The sequence below is a fragment of the Misgurnus anguillicaudatus genome, chromosome 10, assembly GCF_027580225.2.
Source record: "Misgurnus anguillicaudatus chromosome 10, ASM2758022v2, whole genome shotgun sequence".
Classification (NCBI taxonomy): domain Eukaryota; kingdom Metazoa; phylum Chordata; class Actinopteri; order Cypriniformes; family Cobitidae; genus Misgurnus; species Misgurnus anguillicaudatus.
Window position 1 is genome coordinate 11964297 of NC_073346.2, and position 22914 is coordinate 11987210.

General features: G+C 37.6%; 1 protein-coding gene across 5 annotated transcripts in view; it reads left to right on the top strand.

Annotated features, from left to right (window-relative positions):
* triob (trio Rho guanine nucleotide exchange factor b) overlaps positions 1–22914 on the top strand; it is a 152778-nt gene that overhangs the window by 53664 nt on the left and 76200 nt on the right. For all 5 annotated transcript variants that reach the window (XM_073871877.1, XM_073871873.1, XM_073871874.1 and 2 more), the window contains 8 exons: positions 2659–2733; positions 4241–4355; positions 5608–5800; positions 8102–8590; positions 9039–9161; positions 13841–14032; positions 18433–18564; positions 19451–19681. In XM_073871877.1, coding sequence (XP_073727978.1) covers positions 2659–2733; positions 4241–4355; positions 5608–5800; positions 8102–8590; positions 9039–9161; positions 13841–14032; positions 18433–18564; positions 19451–19681 — 1550 coding nt within the window. The remainder of the gene's footprint in view (positions 1–2658; positions 2734–4240; positions 4356–5607; positions 5801–8101; positions 8591–9038; positions 9162–13840; positions 14033–18432; positions 18565–19450; positions 19682–22914) is intronic.

Genomic DNA, 22914 nt, shown 5'->3' on the forward strand with positions numbered 1-22914 from the left:
AGCATAGCTGAGCTAGATTTTTTTACTGGATGTATGTATGTGAGATACACATTACACTGCAAAAACAAAAATGATTTTCTTACTTAGTATTTTTGTCTCATTTTCAGTACATTTATCTAAAAATCTTTTTTTATCTTGAATTTGTGCTTAAAACAAGAAAAGAAAAAAATCAGCCAATGGGGTAAGCAATTTCTTCTTGAATTTTTCTTGAAATAAAGTGTTTAAGTGTTTTTCTTACCCCATTGGCAGATTTTTTTTTTGCTTGTTTTAAGCACAAATTCCCATAAATTTGTATCTATTTCTGTCTATAAACTAGACTTTTAAAGATAGTTAAAGATTTTTTAGATAATTGTACTGAAAACAAGACAAAAATACTAAGTAAGAAAGTAATTTTTTGCAGTGTAAGAAACCCAAACCATGTTTTTTTCACCAAAGCCAGTCTGGTTGCACAGAGGTTTGTGTTGACATTGAATCTCTGTTGAAATCATTTAAAATAAACTCACAGACACACTATCAGCAATAGACCACCAGTGTAAGCTGAACATGTCTCAGAAATAAATCACACACACACACATACAGTACAGTGTAAAGGATATGTCTGTATCATAATGAGATGAGATCACTGCAGGAGGGGGAGTGACGTGAAAACAAATACAAGCCCACATGGCACATGCATATAACCCCCTGTATAAAGGTTATGTGGGTATTGGATTGTGATGAGGTCACTGAAGAGGGGGGAATAGCTCACTTACAAATACAGTAACACACACATATACAACACGCCCCATAAAATCCCCTGATACTACATTGGGACATGCCCCAGCCCTCAAATCTCCCTACAGATAATCTTACCCTTACGCCAGGAAGTAGTGGGCAATTTAGCCCATGACATAATGTGTTATGATGGGCAATCAGGCTTGACTACTGCTGACTCGCTCATAAACCTAATGAAATCAATAGCAGTGAAAAAATGTGCACAGCCACTGTGCCATTCAGCAGGATCGGTAAGATTACGCTTATCTGCCTTTCCTCATTTTTTTCAGCATAAAGAAATGACTGAACTAACTAAATGAGCCAAAAAAATTATTTTTAACGAACTTTCCCTTTAATAAATCAATAAATGCGGCATACGCTTGGCATTTTAACTTCACAGCATCTATGTTGACCCAGATACAATGCATATATTTACCAGGCTCTGGTTTGGTTTATTTCAAGACATCTGCATTATAAATGTTTTGTTAGCCACAGCATAAAGATTCATGGTATTTATGTGACTATATTTGATCTATTAGTATAACTAGTAAATTTTTTTAATAAAAAAATAAGGTATTTTATAAATGATGGTAAGCACACAGTTGACGTTATCCATTGTCTTTCATAGTAGGATAAACAAACACTATAAAAGTCAGTGGGTACCGCCAACTGTATGCCTACCATAATTGATAAAAATATCTTTTTTAATATTTAACAGAATAAAGAAACTCATAAAGGTTTAGAAACAATATGAAGGTGTGTAAATGATGACACAAGTTAATTTTTTGAATAAACGATCGCTTTAAAACATTCACATTATTACTGATATATTCAGACTTGCCATCGTGAAGCACAACCTCCTCTTTTAAGAAAAAAAATCTGATCTTTGCTGTGAAAAAACCTGACCTGGTTATGTATTTCATGTAAAATACAGCATTTGGTGTTATTTGTATTAATTGGCCTAAACATATCAGCAATTCTAAAAGTGCAAAGTGGAATTACACTAAATTTCTTGGAATATTTTACAAAAATAATGATTTTCCATGATCTGAAATTTATTTCTACAAATATCTCCCAGTCCGTTATCCCACACTGTAAAAAAAAATCTACATCTTTTTTTTTACAGTGCAATTACATCAGAAGTTACTGTAGTTATATTACTGGAAAAATAAGAGTAATCTCCTTCTTTTCAAAGGAAAAGTAATTAAATTACATTAACTAATTACTTAGTTACACCCAACGCTGTATACCAGTTTGTCACATTTACATTTAGCACATTAGACATTTAGCAATAAGATGCGTTAATAGAATACAGATTGTATGCTTACTGACATATGATGTGTTTTAAAATATTTTTTACCTTTTTCTTGATTTGCATTGTTTGTTTGTTCTTTAAATTAGTTTATAGTTTTAAGAAGTAAGAATCCTAGTTTATTTTGTACATGAGAGAATATCGGTGTCACTGAGTGTACATTTGCATATTATGTGTACACATGCATTGGCGAGGCTGTGCTGTGGATGTATTAAGATCTTGCCATCTGGTAAGTAGGTGGGAGAGAGAGAGAAAGAGAGAGAGAGAGAGAGGGAGAGAGACAGAATGAGGATAAGGGTTGGGCAGGGAAGCATGGAGCCGGCACTGTGCAGTCTGTGCCATAGAGTTGTAAATATGTTATTAACAGCACATCATCCATTTAAAGGTCTTTTGAACACATTTAAGCAAATCATGAAATCTTAATTGTGCTCTGTTAGATAACATAGCATATGGATTAATTTACTGTATTGTAGTTTCCAGACAATTTGTCCAGTGCTGATTTGTGAATGTAGACTTATCAAACCTGAAATAAATTAATGATATTGTGTATTGTTATGTGCTTGAAAAATTGAACAGCTTTATAACTCTTCCAGGGTTTCACAGAAATGAAGACATGAAGGCCGTTGAAGTTCTGCCCATCCTAAAGGAGAAGGTGGCTTTCTTATCAGGTGAGCCACCAACCTGTTTCATTTTGCAAAAGCAACATTATATCTTTAACCCTTGACTGTCACCAGCCCACAAGTGGGCCCAAATATGTTACCTAAACCTAAAATAATATTGACAAACTATATATTGACGGAAAGGTGAATATTTTTTGTCCCACAGGTGGGCTCACTCAGCATTACATGTTTATAACACTAATATCCTACTATACATTTTCAAAAATCTTGACAACCTATATATCATTAGAAAGCTCTTAGAATGTAGTTTTCATATTTCACTTCATGACAGTAATTTATTAATTTGTGATAATTTATAAAAAATAGTAGGCAACAAACTCTTGACACCAATTGAACTTTGATAGTAAAGCCACTAAAAGTGTCTAATTTTTAGTCATTTTAACTTGAAATTTGGATCAAAGCTAGTTAATTTTTTGTCATTTTAACTTGAAATTTGGATCAAAGCTAGTTGAAACTTATGGCTTTATGTTTTTTGCATTTTCATTTTATTGATTTTAAATATAAAATATATACCTTATTGTGAGAGTTGCATCACTGGGAAATGCAGTTTATGTTTAGCTCGCCGCTAAGTCGCTGACCCAGATATCTTGCCAATATCTTAATCTTTGGCAGGCCAACTTGCTTATCAACTCAGCTTATCAACTTCAGTTGCTTTTCTCCCTACTTGAGTACTAGTGAAAGAGTTTACTATGCAAATATGGACTGTATAACGCAATGATATTTCATTAGCAGTGATATGACGCATTGCAATCATTATATTTTATTATATTCAATGATATGGCACATTATATACAAAATAATTATAGTTAGAAATGTTTTTGTATGTGTGTTTGGTTGATTTTGCCCATAAGAAAAAAATCACATGTGTGATCTCTTTTATATCTCAATTATTTATTTTATTTTCATGGGAAAATACCCAGAAATCTCACAAATGTCTCCATTAGAGTTTCAAAAGAGATCTCAGCAATATCACAAACTGAGCTCAGATTTGCCAAGCCTGCAATCCAAATTCAATATTGAAGATTTCAATCTGAACTCAAAACACTTTTTTAATAGATTCACCCAAATCCAGATTATTTTTACCTATGCAATCTACTTTACGGCTCCACATGCTAATGCATATTAATAATTGTCTTATTTGTTTCTATTTTTACAAGCAGTTTTAGGAGGAACATCTAAGACTTAGTTGATATTTGCATAAAACACAGCTGAAAAGTTCATTAGATCCCCTACAGTATAAAAAAGCAAACTCTGAGCAATTTTTCTAGGTGTATGTAGGCCATACTGCTCCACAGCATCCCTGTGTACTACAGGTAAAGTAGGTTGGTTATTCTTGATAAATTCCTCAAGATAAGCCATTGTCCTATTTTCCTAATGCTCCGGGTGACAGATGTTTGGAGATGTTGTTTTAGCCGAATAGGCTCTGGCGTGTTGGACAGACAGTCTGGTTGCATCTCTTCCAGTATCACATATGCAATTTGTTGACATCTTACAGGTGGACGAGATCGTCGGGGTGGGCCAGTCCTCACGTTTCCTGCCAGGAGTAACCATGACAGAATACGACAAGAGGATCTCAGACGGCTTATTGCCTACCTCGCAAGCATCCCCAGGTACTATTTACTTTTGTGCGTCTTTGTGTGTCAGTGTATGAGCATAAAACAATCATTTATATTGAAAGGTTGATCACATGACAGTATAGCTGTGGTGGGCTGGGCAGCCAGTAGATGAGATTGTAAATGTATAGTCCTTGCATTGGGCACATGTGCGGTTCTCTTAACACTGAGCTGAATTAAATAAAGGATTGCAAACTCGGAATACTGTAACAATGTATCACATTCAATGACTTGGCCATAACTCTTTTTAATGAGGTAGTTAGGAGGCGTTCCTAATTCTGGTTGTCCAAGGAACTACTACAAACAAATGAGTAACCATCCTCTCAGTAAATGATGAAAGACGGATGACGTGAACTCCAATGCTTCACTTTCATTGGTTGTCGCTCCTGAAAGTCGCTTGTCATTTGCATAAAGTTGAAATGTTCTCAGATTTGTCGCATAGCTGGACACGCCCACTTCCTGTCACCAACGGTCAGTGTCAGTCATGTCCCCGGAAGTCTCCAAGCTTTTATTGAAATGAATGCTAGTCGCTGGCAGTGTGCACATACAGTAAGGAGAGGCAGGAAATCATTCCCTACTAAAAAGACCAGCTAAAACCAGCCTAAGATGGTTGGCTGGTTTTAACTGGTCGCCCAGCCAGGTTAAGATGGTGTAGGGGGCTGGTTTTAGAGGGGTTATAGACACTGCTTAGCTGGTCTTAGTTGGTCAGGCTGGGCTTGGCTGGTTTAAGATGGAAGTGGTGGCTGGTTAAACTGGTCTTTCAGCCTGGTCAAGATAGTGGGTCAGCAGTTTTTAGCTGGTGGGTCAGCTGGTCTCCTAGCCTGACCAGCTAAGATCAGCTTGACCAGCAAAAAAAGTGGCCAAAACCTTTCTTAAACCATCCTGATGGGAGACCGGCTAAAACCAGCCAACCAGATTAGGCTGGTTTTAGTTGGTCTTTTCAGTAGGGCTCTCTCTCTCTCTCTCTCTCTCTCTCTCTCTCTCTCTCTCTCTCTCTCTCTCTCTCTCTCTCTCTCTGAGAGAGTGAGGTCAGAATGATTTAGATTTGTTCAGAGCTCACTCCTGTGTAAGGCTCAGACCAGAGAAGAAGTGCCGCAGTAGATATCAGTCTTTGAGTTAGAGCTCTTAAGTAAACTGTTGTCACATTTTCCACTAAATATATATATTTGAGTAAGTGCTGTTTTTCATGCAAGGTGCCTTTACTCGGTTTACAGAGGAGCTGAAGGTGTGTTTTTATTTGTTTGTGCAGTGAGGAGGTGAGCAGATATGGCTTTACGGTCATTGTGGATATGCGAGGATCTAAATGGGACTCTATCAAACCCCTGCTGAAGATCCTTCAGGAATCATTTCCTTCCTGCATTCACGTCGCTCTCATCATCAAACCCGACAACTTCTGGCAGAAGCAGAGGACGAATTTCGGCAGTTCCAAGTTTGAATTCGAAGTAAGGCAGATTATGTGAATACCACTGGGATATTGCATTGTGGTTCGAAAATTGACAAGATTGGGGAAAGTAGTTCTATTGGGTAGTATTGCTGTAGATTTGTCTCCAACTGCAATGTGTTTCCTTAGAAAGAGTAGATAACCTGCTTATGTATATAACATATGTTTTACTGGATCAGTCTATGCTGCTGCTATGGAAGTAGAAGTTACAAAATTAGTTCTGACCTATTTCATCAAGATCTGAGAGGAAGACACCCACAGTAGTGTCGTATTTAATGTGTAGCCTTAATCTCCCAATGGAGGTTTCTTAAATTAACACATCCAGCACGGCAGAAGATTAATAGTTATTACACTTAAGTTAAAACTATTTGAAAATGCTTATTAAAGGGTTTAGTACTGAATGAAAAATCGGTTTTCGACCATTGAAACCCATTTTTTATTTACATTTCTCATGTATTTCAACCATTGCCCATACTGAAGCTTAGAGATAGAGATAAATTAAAGCACTGGATGATACCTTGAATTGTTCAGCTTCTTGAAGATGGATATGCTTAAACTTTAATAAGTCATCAGACTTGCAGCGCCCACCTGGGAAAAACAGGGGAAAAAATCTTATAGTCTTGCGTTAATGGAGAGACCTGATCTGGGGAATAAAATGATACAGAGATATAGCGTATGAACTCTGCACCCACCCCAAAACCTTACAAACTACATGGCAATGCCCTAAAAACCCTGTCAACCTGATATCATGGACAAGCATTCATGTTTTCTTTAAAAAATGTTTATGGGCTAAGCATTAATAAACAAAAATGTATTAATGTAATGTAGAGCAGTGTCTTATGGTTTGGGTCTGAAGTGTCCTCTCATGTAAACTGTTGTTTCTGATAACATGACCCGAGTGGCAATTTCTGGAATGTTTTTCTGGTTTTCTTTGAGTAAGTGGTTTAGTGTTACTCATCTGATAGGGTTTATTCATCACACAATTGCCGTTTAATTTCATTGTTGTTTTAAAAAACCATTTCAGTTTCTAGAAAACCACCCACTGAGTTGCTGACAAAAGCGATCTATTCAGAACCGAGAGCTGTCAAAATATTATCACTACTAAGAGTAATCTTTTCTGTTTGTTGTAAAGCCGCTACTCTAGGTTAAACATCTACAAACCGTGCCCACACGCAAAGCAATGTGTTTTGATTTTATATTCCAAAAATACAGGGGGCTAAAAATCACAGTTTTTAAAATAAACATAAAACATTTTGGTAAGAGTGTGGAGATATTAAACAGCATGATGTGAAACAGATTTCAAAATAGATTATATCAGATTTCAAGCGTTTTGCCTTTGAAAGCAGGGTTTATGCCTCTTAAGAGAACAAATATTGACGACATTTAAGACAGCATTGCATATAACTTTAACAGTAAAGGCAATCCCCGAATTCACTGCAGCAAACAGAAAAAAAGGATGATAATAAATGTTTGCTATTTTTCTTTAATACCTAAAGAGTATTAAAATGTGTTTATTGTAAGTATGAATTCTTTTAGAATTTTCTATTTAATATTTATGTTTATTTTGTGAATTCTTTTTCTTAACATACCCCTTGCACACATGCTAACATCAAAATCTATTGAAATTAGGGTTGCAAAATTCTGGGAATTTTGGAAACTTTCCATGAAAATATATGGGAATTGTAGCAGATAGATAAAAATCAGATGTTGAGGAAGCTAATGTTTGTATAAAAATTCCTAAGCTTAATTGATGGTTGGTGGTATGTTGGTTATGAGCGTTGTTCCAAATAAGTGAGTTATTGAGAGGTTACATTTTAGTTTTAATGTTTATGTGGACAGCAGCTTGCACTGCTAAAAACTAAAGATGTTAAACAATCCCATAGAAGAACCATTGTATTTTTCCACAAAGAGCCTTTACACTCTAAAAATACTGGGTTATTTTCAACCCAGCGTTGGATCAAAAAAGAAATTAACCCAACCCAGAGAATGTTTAGTTACAAACAAATGAGTTACAAACAATTCAGCATTGGTGAAATTACAACCCAACGGGTTGGGTTCGTCCCCTTTTGACCCAACACTGGGTTGAAAATATCCCAGCATTTTTTAGAATGTAACATCCGAAGAATCTTTCTGTTTCATAAAAGGTCTTTTTGTTGAGAATAAAGAATCTTTAGATTATAAGGCATAACAGATAAAGATAAGAGATACATTATTCCAGAATGGTTCTTCTATGGTATCAGTGTGAAAAACATTTTGTAGCTTTTTGAAAGTTTACCCCAGTTGCCTACTCTTTTCTTTTTAGACCATCATGGTGTCCCTTGAGGGCTTGACCAAAGTGGTTGATCCCTCTCAGTTGACTCCAGACTTCGATGGAAGTCTGGACTACGACCATGAGGAATGGATCGAGGTTCGCGTGGCATTTGAGGAGTTCACAGGCAATGCAGCTCGTGTCCTGGCCCGTTTGGAGGAACTTCAGGACGTGGTGTCCCAACGAGAGCTACCATCAGATCTGGATGGCTCTCGGCGCGCCATGGAGGAACACGCCTCGCTGAAGAAGAAGGTTACTAAAGCTCCTGTCGAGGAGCTGGACACGGAGGGTCAGCGTCTGCTCCAGCGGATCCAGAGTGGAGATAAAGGTCGAGGAGATATTCAAGGTTTAGCTCCTAAAGTCCAGGCAATGCTGGATAAACTGCACTCCACACGACAACATCTGCACCAGTCCTGGCACATGCGCAAACTCAAGCTGGATCAATGCTTTCAGCTAAGACTCTTCCAGCAGGACGCAGAAAAGGTTTGATCATTTACTGTGATCGGTTTTAGTTGGTTTAATGAGACCAGAACTGGAATTACTGGAAATCTGAGGTCATGCTTTCTAGTATTACAGCAGCGAAATTGCATTGAAAGCAATGCTTCCATGATTTTATTAAGCAGGACTTAACTGGATCAACTTCTTTGTTGGTCCTGGAGCAACATTCCTGTTAACCAATCAAATTTTAAGGGTACTGGACAAGAAGCTCTGAAGGGAATATGATTACATATAAATATGTTTTTAATGACTAGGGATTATGGTAAGGATTATGCTTATATACTGCATGTCCTTTTTAGCCATAAACTTAGCCAGACTTTGAATTTGCATGCTAGTGTGTGCTTTGGAGGGCACGATTTAATTCAACTGGATTAAATGCACATAAATTTGCTGTATCTCAGTATTTTTGTTTTATAAATTCTTTTCTCTACAGATGTTTGATTGGATCGTCCACAATAAAGGCCAGTTCCTGAACACTTACACTGAGATAGGAGCCAACCACCAGCACGTACTTGAACTGCAGACCCAGCACAACCACTTCGCCATGAACTGCATGGTAAGACTGTGTCCACCGGTCCAGCAGTAATGCGCATCACCACAGTGTAGCTTGATGCGGGGTGCGTTACATCATTAAAGTGATGTGTGTTTGCACACGTGACCCGACTCTCACGCGGAAATGCTCTCTGTTGTCGTATAGGAGTCAGGTCAATATATGCCTGAAGGTCTGAGAGTCACATTGAAACTATTGAACACATGCACCATCCCTAAGACCCTGGCAGTCTGGTCGATCGCCCCCTAGTTGGTATCAAAAGGGACACTTTACAAGAAAATGGTTATGCATTAAATCACTTTTTATGTCGGTGGTCTCATTGGCCATCTGTCATTTATATCCACATGGTAATGCTTAACATTCAGCAAGATAGTCTAGCAGTTGGTCTTCATACAAATCTAGTTTCAGATGATATACGCCTCTAACAGCATGATATCTGAGTGAATGTCATTTTTATACAAAAATGTTTGGAGGGAGGCCTCCATTCTTAAAACAGTTCTTATCCAATCCAATTCAAAGATCTAAAATTTGGCTATTCCACCAAATCTGTCCCCATGAAGAAAATATTAATCTACACTAACAGCAAATTTAAACTAATTTAAAACAGTAATAAAATCTACTAGGAATACTGAATAAAAAAGCATTTGTTATGTCTCCCCATCTATACAAATTTGAAAGAAACAACCCATGGCACCTCTTGTGGATGTTTTTATAGTTTGTTATCATGGCTCTTTGTTGCTGGTTTATTATGTTTGGCCGTGTGTGTTAAAATCACATCAGTCCTGTTTTAACTGTGAGAACAGTGTCCACCCCATCTCACGCTGCTATAACTGTGCACAACTTCACGGATGAATGCTGTGTCAGTTGTTTGCTTTGGGTTAGCATGGCTGCCGGTCATCTTCTCAGGAAGTATTAGGAGCGTTGCTTCCTGTCTGACCTGAGGCATGAATGGACATCACTGTGGTTTGAATTGGCGCCTGTCAGCGAAGCAGAATTGCTTTGTCTGCTTCCAAGAATACCAATAGTCAGTTATGCTATGCATTTTACAATGTGTAGTTTTTCATTTTGTAGGTCTGTTTTCTGACCTAACATTCAATTCTGCTTTTTGTTGGTAGCATGCCAATCAAGACTCCCTACTGTTAGATGGCCTGCATGTTGTATGGCATTTGGCTGATCTATTGACAGATGATTTATCAAGATGTCAGTGTCTATTGCTTGGCATGCTTGGTGTAACCGTTCGTAATAAACAAGATTAAGCAGCCGTGTCAGAAGTAGCGTCACCTGAATGAAACGTTACTCTTTCAGGAAATGAACTCAGCATCCACTATCTTAGAAATAACATACTACAGGACCGACATGTTGAAAACCTCCTCATGCTATGCATGGCTAGATTATCTCTTATTATGGTGGTGCATTGATTTGTCTTAAAGAAATCCATGGAGAGATATTATGTTCACTTCACTCCCGGTGCAATGCAACACTTTTGTCCCCATTTTACATGAGCTGAACTAAAAAATCTAAGACTTTTTCTATGTACACAAAAGGCCTATGTCTCATAAAATTCTTCCTAAATCTGTGTTAGTATACACTTCTTCTTTGCAGAGATAATCCATCCACCTCACAGGTGTGGCATATCAAGATGCTGATTAGACAGTATGATTATTGCACAGGTGTGCCTTAGGCTGGCCACAATAAAAGGCCACTCTAAAATGTGCAGTTTTATCGCACAGTACAATGCCACAGATGTTGCAAGTTTTGAGGGAGCGTGCAATTGGCATGCTGACTGCAGGAATGTCCACCAGACCTGTTCCCTGTGAATTTAATTTGGCAGTACATCCAACCGGCCTCACAACCACAGACCATGTGTAACCACACCAGCCCAACTCTTTTACCTCAAAGATCGTCTGATACCAGTCACCCGGACAGCTGCTGCATCGTCTTAACTGACTTAAGGGTGTGCAAAAGCTCACATTCAATGGCATCTGGCACTTTGGAGAGGTGTTCTCTTCACTGATGAATCCTAGTTTTCACTGTACAAGGCAGATGGCAGACAGTGTGTATGGCGCTGTGTAGGTGAGCGGTTAGGTGATGTCAACATTGTGGATCAATGGTGGCAGTGGGCAGGCGAATTGACCACAAACAAAGGTGCATTTTATGGATGGCATTTTGAATGTACAGAGATCCTGAGACCCATCGTTGTGCCATTCATCCACAACCATCACCTCAAGTTGCAGCATGATAATGCTCGACCCCATGTTGCAAGGATCTGCAACTCCTGGAAGCCGAAAACATCTCAGTTCTTGGATGGCCAGCATACTCATACTCACCGGACATGTCACCCGCTGAGCATGTTTGGGATGCTCTGGATCGGCGTATACGACAGCGTGTTTCAGTTCCTGACAATATACAGCAACTTCGCACAGCCATTGAAAAGGAGTGGACCAACATTCCACAGGCCACAATCATCAACCTGAACAACTCTATGCGAAGGAGAAATGAGGCAAAATGGTGGCCACACCAGATTCTGACTAATTTTCTGACCAATACAGTAGAACTGCACATTTTAGAGTCGCCTATTTTTGTGGCCAGCCTAAGGCACACCTGTGCAATAATCATGCTGTTTAATCAGCATCTTTATATGCCACACCTGTGAGGTGGATGATCTGGCAACAGAGAAGTGCACACTAACACAGATTTAGACAATATTTGAGAGAAATAAGCATTTTGTGTACTTTGAAAAGGTCATTGTGACTCAATTTGTCAAAATAGGTTTAGTTTTTTTACTTTGGGTGATTAAAGAACAAGGCTTGTTTAGGGTGAACTCTTTCAGACTTTGCCTGTTAATATGATTTCACAGCTGAGCTTTATGTTTTGTAAGGGGACTTTTATAGTAAAGTGTAAAGTGTCCTTGCATGACTGTCTCTGTTTAGGGGTCCAGTATGTGTGTTAAATGCTTTTGTTCTGTGGTATGTGTCTTGGCTCTGCTCACGTTGTGTAATGTGATCTGTGGAAAGGTAGGTTGAGCTTTACTCTAATCTTGAGTTCAGGTCAGTCTGTATGTCTGTTTTTTTTGCTCTTTAGTTCTAGGGGCTGAAACATGTTACTGCTTGGTAACATTTGGCAGTTCGCAACCATCCAAAGTAGGCTATACACATTCATAATATAGTACAGTTAGATGTACAAATGTTAAACTACATTACTAATCAAAAATCAAACCCAAAAATTATTTTCTTTTTCATTTTTTTTCCAACTCATTTCATATGAACCTCCATAAAAAAGTAAATTTAGCAAAGAAACCAGATGCAGGTTATTGTCATGACAATATCAACCATTATATTTAGCCTATGTTTAGCCAGCAGTTACTTTAAGCTGCTTTAGATTTACATGGAAATGAGATACCAGAGACTCTTAATTGTTTCCTTGAAGCCTCTGATATATAACAGAGGGGTTTGTGTTAACTGGTGCATGTCTATCTCCTCCAAGCAGCTCTGAAACCAAGCTTGAGGTGAATGATAAACAGAGTTAGTAATCCTGTGTTACATCCTAAACTCATCTGCTAGCAATGCATTTCAACTAAAGTTGCACGTGTGCATGCAGGCTGCAGTGACTTATCTATAGCCTACATGCAGGCAGGATTTGGTCAAAGTGGTCACTTTTACATTATTTTTCCTGGTCTCTGTTAATTTATGACACATGGGTATACCGATAAAACATTTAGCATAATACTGATATTTATTGGTGGTGTTATCACTATTACAAAGTTTCAACAAAAGTTGAATCGTAAACTTTGTAGAAAATAAAATTCACTTTGCATTCAAAAATCAAAAAGTCTAAACTGGAAAGAGTTTGTTTGTGTATTTATATGCGAATGTGTGCCATAGGTTTTTATGTGCACAAACACGACTGCAGCAGTGCATTGATGCATGCAGGCCGATGCCAAAGCCCCATCAGGTTTTCATTTGACAACTCTATGTGTATTGATCCAGTACCCTTTTAAATGCCTCTGGGCTGTGTAATTACCCCCATGTGAGGAAGCGGCGTGGTAACCAGAGCTCTTCAGCACTAGACTTTAGTTCTCCCTAAAGAACACACATAATTTAGCCACTCCCATTACATCAGTGAGCACAAACTCGACTCATGAAGTGTGTTTCAGTGATCTAATGTCTGATTTCAGCCTGTGCATACAGGGCCAATCACGTTCACAGGAGAAGCGTAAACAAAACTGATCCAAGAGCAGAACACTTTCACTAAAAATCAACAAGAAACATAATCCGCAAAACATTTAAATCTATGGAGTATGATGTATTTTCATTTGACGTTTTGCTGTAAATTATGTTGTTTTGGAATGGATTTTATAAATTGGGATATGATTGAACAATGAAAAGTTATGATATTAACTTGTGAAAGGCGATTTTTTTTACACTTTACAATAAGGATGTATTTTTTTAACATTAGTAAATGCATTAATGAACACTGTTGTTTTCCGGGATTTATTCATCTTTGTTAATGCCAATAAAGTTATTCATGTTAGTTCATGGTGCTAAACATTTTATTGTTAAACATTTTGTATTATAGCAACATTCAAACCAAACACCAATACTTCATATTTAAAAATGGTTTTAATTTGTCCTAGGAAGTGATGCTGTGTGCACATCATTCAGAGTGTTGGTTGTGCTCTCTTCCAGAATGTGTATGTGAACATCAGTCGAATCATGTCGGTGGGGAACAGACTTCTGGAGTCGGGTCATTATGCCACCCAGCAGATCCAGCAGATCTCAGGTCAGCTAGAACAGGAGTGGAAAGCGTTCGCCGCTGCTTTGGATGAGAGGAGCACACTGCTAGAAATGTCTGCTAACTTCCATCAGAAAACTGACCAGGTGAGGTTTAAAACGGTAGTCCCACACAGCCAAAAATATGCAATATTTGAGATATCTCATCAATTAAGAGAAAACATTTCCCTGTCAATGACGCGTTCCTGAGTTTTTACAGTAATTTGTAATTCTACTGTGATCCACTAGATGCCCACTTTATAAAAAACTGAAGCAAAAACTAATTTTACACATTTTAAACTCTGTGTATATTTTGATAACCGTTCTGAATCTGATCTCTAACAAAATTTCTTTACAAAAATGCAATTTTTTCAGCTTTTAATTTTCTGCTTGAAATTTGGCATTTTTGTACAAAAAATACCCATATTCAAGAGATTATAAAAAGAGAACAAATGAAGATAGGATGAAAGTTTTTTTCCCGTTTTGTTTGTTTGTTTGAAAGCAGAGGGTCTGTTCGTTTATTTGATATATTTGTATGTTTATATGAATTGTTTGGTTCCAAAACGCGATAAACGCCATTTTTGAAAAAAATTGTTACTGACAAAATCAGTATTATATCAGGTCAGTAGTTAAAAGTAAATTCCTAATTTTACGCAAAATCCAATATCTGCCGTGTTATTCTGTCATCTTTTCTCCCTTTTCCCAAAACGCAATAAACGCCACTCCTCCTTTTCTACATAATGCAATAAATCCGCTCCACATATTACAGCGCACCATTCCACGCAATGTAAACAAACAATGGCGGCGCGTTGAGTACACGGAATCTTAGTTTTCCTCATACTTCGTGATCAACAAAACAAAACAAAATAATACTTTAATTGCATTGATAAACCTGTGATGGTTTTCTGTGACTGGAAAGAAATGTAAGCCATCAACATCTAATAATAATAATTTACGCGAAAGGCACTCGGGTGGTTGTCCCCCCGACAGAATCAAGTTTCTGTCATGCTAAAACATTGACCCCAGGGGATCTTATGAAAAATTTTCCATTATTTTACTCAAAGTCAACGAAAATCGAGCAGGACTAAAACATTTTACAGCTGATAACTGTGAAAAATGTTAAGCGACGACGCCAAGTATAACAGCAGCAATGACAGTGTTCTTTCTTAATATGACAAAGTAAGTGTTTTGATTAATGCAATTAATGTTTTAATCAGTGTGTACAACTAGTCAACTAAATAAATATAAAATGGAAAAGATGAATGCAAATTTATACATTGATTGAATAGATTTATAGCATTTTGTGGAAAAAATAATTAGTTTTTATAATAAATCTTTGAAAATCAAATTATGGATTTAAATTTTTTATGTTTTTATAACCTAAAGATGCTATGTGAAAATAGTGGTTTTCATCTTGTCACTGTCACGAGCAGGAGACGGAAGAACCCAATTGCAGACGGTGTCGGGGTAAACAGAAAACACTTTAATAAATACACAGAAAAATAAAGCCCACGTGGGGGCAAAATCACACTGAACAAGACACTTTACTAATGGACAAACTACACTAGACAAAAGACTTCACACTAACTGGACTTGACTCATTTAAACACTAGATTGACAAGACTTGAGGTGACATGAATAGTACAAAATGAACCAGCACAGGACCAAGGATACAAAGGGATTAAATAGCAAAAACTAAACAAGATAACAAGGGAGGAACAGGTGATGGGAATAAACTAATGATTAAACAATTAACAGGGAGAACAAGGGGGCGGGGTCAGGAGACGAGACACCGAAGGCACATGACTCAAAACACAAGATCATGGGCCTTCACATAAAGCCCGGGATACACTGCACGAAAATTGCTGTCCCAGACGAAAGATTGCCATCGTGAAACTATCGTCGCGATTTCTGTGATCGTGGCTCTGCATCGTTGGTCCTATGTCGTACAGTGAGAGAGGTTCAAAGACGGCCGTTTTCCCGGTCTTGCGTCCAAAGATAGCCTACGATAGTTTTCTGGCAGTGTCAGAAATTCGGCATGATTACCGCACAGTGTGTTTGCTGCTACGACCTGCCGCTGGTATTTGTTTACCACGAGCGCATGCTGGTGACGTTGCGCAACGCGTGACGCAGCCGCCGAAGCTTCCGTGTCATCATCGTACAGTCTACACGCCTCTCGTACCAGAGTTTAAACTATACATGTCACACAGTGTGATAAGGTAATGATCTTATAAGAGGACAAAAATCGTGCAGTGTATTCCGGGCTTAAGACATGGGACTGTCAGAACCCAGCCATAATGACAAGACATAATATTAAACAGGATACAATGGCCGGATCCTGACAGTCACTTTCTTGGTATAGAAAACACGTTTTTACCGAAATTTGTCAAAATGGATTTATTGCATTTTGGAACCAAACTCTTCATATATTTATAGAAGAAAATTTTCCTGAAAGGCATTTTGTGAAACTTTTATGAACATCACAAAAAATGCTGCCGGGCAACTTTTAAAAAAAAAAGGCTGGCAGGGAATTAGTAAAATTCCTATATTTTTAAATATTTATTAATTTGTCTAGATTCAGTGTTTTATTAGCCAGTGGAACGATCGCAAAACATGTTGAATATTTACGAGAAGAATCTTGTTGTGTGGGGGAAGCCCCGAAGACAAACTCACACACACTCTGTAGAATGTCACGTTAAACGAAACGATACCCAATCAGAAAGCAAACAGATGAAAGATAAAACCATAAAAACTACATGGCGCGGCATGCACAGTCCAAATTGAGATGGACATCAGACATTTAAAAAAGGAGTTCATTGTATTAATGACATTTCTTTATGCCCGTTGTTTGCCATGTTTGTTTACTGTGAAGTCACGTTTGGACGCGAGAAACATTGCAAGATCTTCGCGCGATTTCCTATGTCCTCAGCTGAGACTCGCATTGTTTGTGAAGTTAATCTGATGGGGCTTGGTGTGCTGTCATGACCACATAGCAGCAGTCTACACACTATAGGAACAAACGTGTTAAATCGTCGATTTTTGTCGATGTCTGTGGTCTCTTACATTTTAAAAAAAAATTTTGTGGCCCTAGCTTTAGTCAGAGAAAAGGTCGCTCTAGGGTATAAGCCAAAAGCTGACAGTCCAGATCATTTTAATAATGCTTCGAAAGGCCCACAATATTTACACTCTGACATAAAGAAGCATCAATAAATCATGTGTGCATAAAATGTCATATTTCTGTGCATGTTTATGTGCATTTACTTTTGAAAAACAATTTACTTCTTCGACTAAATTTGGAATGCTAAAGTTGTATAGTTGTAAATATCCTTGTATAATAGTGGTGCACAATATATAGTTTAGCATCAACTAATGCATGCATTATTGTGCAGTCCGGGACAAATAATTGAAATCTGTTTATCTTTTTTCTTTGACCATTTATTATGTTGTGCCAATATTATTAATAGGAATTATTAAATTCTGTATGTTCAGAATATATTTATACTCCAGTGAGGCAAACGTAGACCAGTCTCCCTCAGATAAATTGTAATGTAATTATTCTTTCTGTTGTAAAACACTCAGTGGTGGGCGGCCCAGAGCTCAAGTATCTGCTGAGAACTACATTTATTTCAGCTTAACGTATGAATGTGCAGACTGTGGTGACTTAAATGTATATGCAGCATGCATGTTGTTGTGCATGTATGTGATGGATAGCCTATGGGTGTGTCAAAAATAACATTTTGGCCAACTGAGAGTCATTGGTGGTGCTATCACTATTACGGATGCTCATTTTTGGGTTTAGGGATTCAAACAGTTGGCACATAAAGCTCATCCAAAACCATCTGCTGGGGTCATCATGAATGGCACATCAAACCATATCGACCAAAATTGTATATGATCTAGAACCGGGTTTCAAACTTTATGTTAGCTTTATGAACCCATTTCCTAAAATTCTATATCCATATTTTGTTTGAAGGAATGTTTAAACTGCGTTAGATAAATACTGTAGTAATTATTATATTATAAAGACAGCAAATTACAAACTTAAATAATTTGCTATACAGTAGACTTTCACTATTTTTTCTCTTGAAACTATTTGGGGAGAACCTTCTGGACCCCATATTTAAAACTTATTTCCTTGATTATTTGATTAACAGAATAAAACAATTACATTTGTAATAAATGACACAAGCCTAGGTTTATTAATACAGTTGTTTATTCTGTACTGATGTTTAAAGCAAACTTGCCCACTCAGGCAAGTATATGAAATATAAGAAAACATTATTATGTGTATGTTGAAAGTTTGTTGATACAGTGATATTTTAAGGCAAATCTAAGGGAACCACAAAAATAAATTATAGGAAAAGAGCAAGCGCAGTATAAACATAAATATAAAACTATATTCCTCAGAAGCTGCCAAAAGGTCATCTTAAACACTTTATCGTTGGTCTGTTGGTATTATGAATTTATGGACGATATATCTCACCGTTTGGGTTTGTTTGATTTACTAGTACATGAGCAACATGGACTCATGGTGTAAGGCTTGTGGAGAGGGCGACCTTCCTTCCGAGCTGCAGGACCTTGAAGACACCATCCATCACCACCAGGGTCTTTATGAACACATCAGCGCTGCCTATTCTGAGGTACAATTTGTCCCTCCCGTGCCCACTCGGGTTCGCCCATTGTTCAGAAGAATAAATAATTAAAGGACAAGTTCGGTATTTTACACTTAAAGCCCTGTTTTCAGATTGTTTATGATGAAATAGAACGGTTTTGACTGAAATTTCGACATATGCTGCTGGCCCGAGAATTTTCAGGTGTTTGTTGTATCACCTCCCACCTCTACAATGGGTGTATAGGTGCACAGGAACAATCCTTCCTAAAATGCATTAAACTTTCATTTACAAAGACGTGAAACTAACCGAGTGGTCAGGGGTGTTCACTGATATGCTCACACAAAAATCGCTCCAACAGGTGTTTGAGCATTCGTTGTAAACTTGTGGACCTATTTTTCCAAACGCCTCACACCCGTATATTCTTCTGTTGAGAGCTTGAAAAATAGACACTCCAGCCCAGTTGGTGGCGATATTCCGCCTTTGCCAATTGCAAGAATACAAACAAGTACCGTACCTCACAGCGCATCTAATACAAGTCAATGGAGTTGGACAAAAACTACGATAAAACCTGTTTGGAATGCGTCTTTTGCAGCGATTTTTGTGTGGGCATGTCGGTGAGCGCCCCTGACCACTCGGTGGGTTTCACGTCTTTGTAGACGAGGGTTTGGTGCATTTTGGGAGGGATTGTTCCGGTGCACCTATAAACCCATTGTATAGGTGGGAGGTGATACAAAAAACACCTGAAAATTCTCGGGCCAGCATCATATGTCCAAATTTCTGTCAAAACCGTTCTATTTCATCATAAACAATCTTAAAACAAGGCTTTAAGTGTAAAATACCGAACTTGTCCTTTAAGCAATTATTATTTTGTTCGAGAAGTTGCATTACATTCATTAGATTTGTATTTTTCCAGGTAAGTCAGGATGGCAAAGCCCTACTAGACAAGCTCCAGCGACCTTTGACCCCAGGCAGTGCAGATTCGCTGACGGCCTCCGCAAACTACTCCAAGGCTGTGCACCACGTCCTGGATATCATTCACGAGGTTCTGCATCACCAGAGGCAGCTGGAGAACATCTGGCAACACCGCAAACTCCGTCTCCACCAACGCCTGCAGCTCTGCGTCTTCCAGCAGGACGTCCAGCAGGTCAGACGTCTATTACTTAAATAATTACTTAAAATAAAACTTCACACACCTGCCGCATTTACTCCTGCTTGGCATAGGCTTTGTATGGATACTTTTTGAACACCAAATTGTCCTAATTCAGTGATTTCCCAAAAGATGAAATCAAAACCACGTCCTGCCTTTTCTCTTTCTGTATATCCCATTTTATCCGAAAATATGTTTTAAAGAAAGTAAATTGGTATGTGAATGATGATTCACAATTAATAGATAGTTGCCATTTTATTACAATGCTATTGCTGAGGTTTTCTAAGCAGTATGACAGTACTGTATGTGTTAAAGTGATTTTACTTTACTCTTTAGGGGTTTTTAGGTGTTTTACTTCAAATCATACCTAAGAAGATGCCTTACCCATGATAAAAATCACAGTAAATGCTGTAAGGCATTTTCTCAAGTGACTTACTGCTTCATCGGATATCTGGACATCCTTACAGATTTTTCAATCTGCACATCTTTAATAAGGATTAATGTTACAAAACACAACCTGATTTATTAAACTATAAAGTTTCCATTTAAATATGCAAATTACACTGTGAAACAATACAAATCTCAAATCTCGGTTCATAAATGATGTGCACCTGTTTAAAAATCTCTCATTTCTCATTTTTCGAATATCTTTAGTGAAATATGGCTATAGTCAAAATGCCTGTGAGGCGTCGTTATGTTGAATATAAAGTGACTTCTTATCTGTTTAAAATATGATTTGACTGCTCATTCGAGAACAGAATATAAATTTGAAAGTGAGATTGTGCATTAAATCCTTATGTGTTGCCACTTCAGGGACTTCTTTAAATGAGAAACATTTTCCCTTTAACAACCCCCCCCCCCCCTCTCTTTCACACTCAGTCTGTCCCACACCGTTACCATGATATTTTTTTTAAACTCTTCTCTCCCAGACGAGTTAGGAATCAGTTGTCATGGTAACCGTGTTCGGCAGCCTCATTATATCGAGGGTTTGCCCCATAAAATGATGCAGGCGTAGGGGACCTCTAAACCTCCCAGACATCGGATAACAGTCAGGCACGTGAGCAGGCGGCGACTCAACATCTGCACCACAAATGATTTCCTTAAAATTACACACACGTGCACGTGTGATGACAGATGCCACCACACACCCGGTCCTGAACGTTTCTGCGTGTGGCATGTCGAGCCAGATCAAAGGTGTCATAATGAAATATGCATGAGGAAAGATCTCGACGTGTTTAATGCGGTGTGCTGCGGCGTCTTTAATAGGCAGGTGGGAGACTTTTCATACGCTCAGATATGAGCCGTCTGACTTAAGTGTGCTAAAATCCATTTCACGTAATAATTAAAAGCACCAACAAACATTTAATACTTTGTTAAAAGCATTTAATTGCTATATGCTTACATTGCTACTTAAAATAAAGAAAATAAATTGTAATAGTTTAATCTATCATAGACATTCATATGCTCATGCAAGTCTGCAGTAAGCATTAGATACGAGCCTCTATAGTGAAATATCAACGATAAACATCATAAATACCAGCAGGACAGATATGAGAGTCTTAATCTGCAGGATGACCTCACTGCGTTTATAGTGCTGATGTTTGTAGAGGTGTCGAGCTGTCGCATTGAATACTGCTGCTCTGTTACGCCCCCTGCTGTTATACTGGAAACCTAGTCAAGCTAATAACACATTTTATGTGCTTTTAAAGATTTGGCTTGGAATAGTCTGGGAATTCTTCATGTTTAAAAAAAACTCTGAAAATGAGCAATTCCAGCGTTATGCATGTGAAATATGCAGTCAAATACTTGAAATTTAAATTTTCTATCACCAATAAACCCCTGATGATGGAGTCCAGACATCAGAAGAATATCAGTCTATACCGATGTTTATTTTTTAAATAAGGAAAGTATACAAGTGTGGATGTGACAAAAAAGAACACTTTTTTGGGAAACAATGCACTTTTTAGAAATATACCCATCAAATGGTGAAGGGTCGGCTCTTCAAAGAACGTTTAATATTTATTTTATTTAAACTTTTTGATATTTGAATTTGCACTTAACTATGGAAAATGATAATTATAAAAAACTTTAATAGAGAGTTTGCATAGGTATTTAAACCACCAAATATTGACATATTAGTATGGTTAAAAACTGTGGTTAAAAAACTTTACTTTTCATAATAAGGTTGACATTTGCATGGACATTTGCATTGCCCTTTTGAGTGAATTTAAATTCTTCTAGTTATGCTTTGAAAAAATTTCATTAGCTAGAAATGGATGTTTTTAAGTGCCATGTTTGTGATTTTTTTTTTTTACAAATGCATATCACAATGACAAATGGAAATTCACTGGTCAAAAAGGTTTAAGAGCCATGCATTGGTCAAAAGCTGTAAGAACCATGAATGGAGATTGTTAAACAGTCCCAAAACATTTTTCATGTCATGCTAGTTGTATTTTAACCTTTACTTTATTTTACCCATCTTATGTTGGGCTTGCATTACATTCCTAAAAATTCAGGGTGCATAAAGCTCAAATGACACACACTGTTTCTGCTAATCACATGTTAATCTTGAGTACCTATAGAGTAGTTTTACATCCTTCATATCACCAAAGAGTCTTTAGTTTTATCAGATTTATAAAATACAGATTCACAAGCAAGCAACACACACACAACATTATCCCACTATCTCAGGATAACTTATGATTCACTACATGTCATTTACATTATATGCACTTGCGCGCTGATTGCCAACAAAACACAGATATTTGATGCAGTTTTACTTACCGCCTGCTACTCATGACCGCTCCATTTCAACGAAATTCAGCATTAAACAAACACATATGCACATCTCCGCAGCTATACCGGATAAACAAACTACGTATATTCATTGTTTCTATTATGCTAGGTTCCAAGCTTAGATTTCTCTCACAAACAACAACAGACTTTTTTGGACTTCCACTGTACTTCGTGCTCTGAAATTGCCCATAAAAAAGCAAGATTGTAACGTATGAATCTTTCAAAACTTTCTGAAACTTTACGAACCCTGTCGAAGTGCATTGGGCACAGAAATACTCCATCAAGGCCAACTGCTTTTTTGACACTTCAAGTCCAAATCCTTTTTTGAATCCAACTCTTAAACAGTGTCAATAAGTCAGAATGCATGAATTAGCTTTGAAGTTCACCCCCACCCACCTGAAAAGACTCTTCACAGCAATGTCACAGAAGAACCC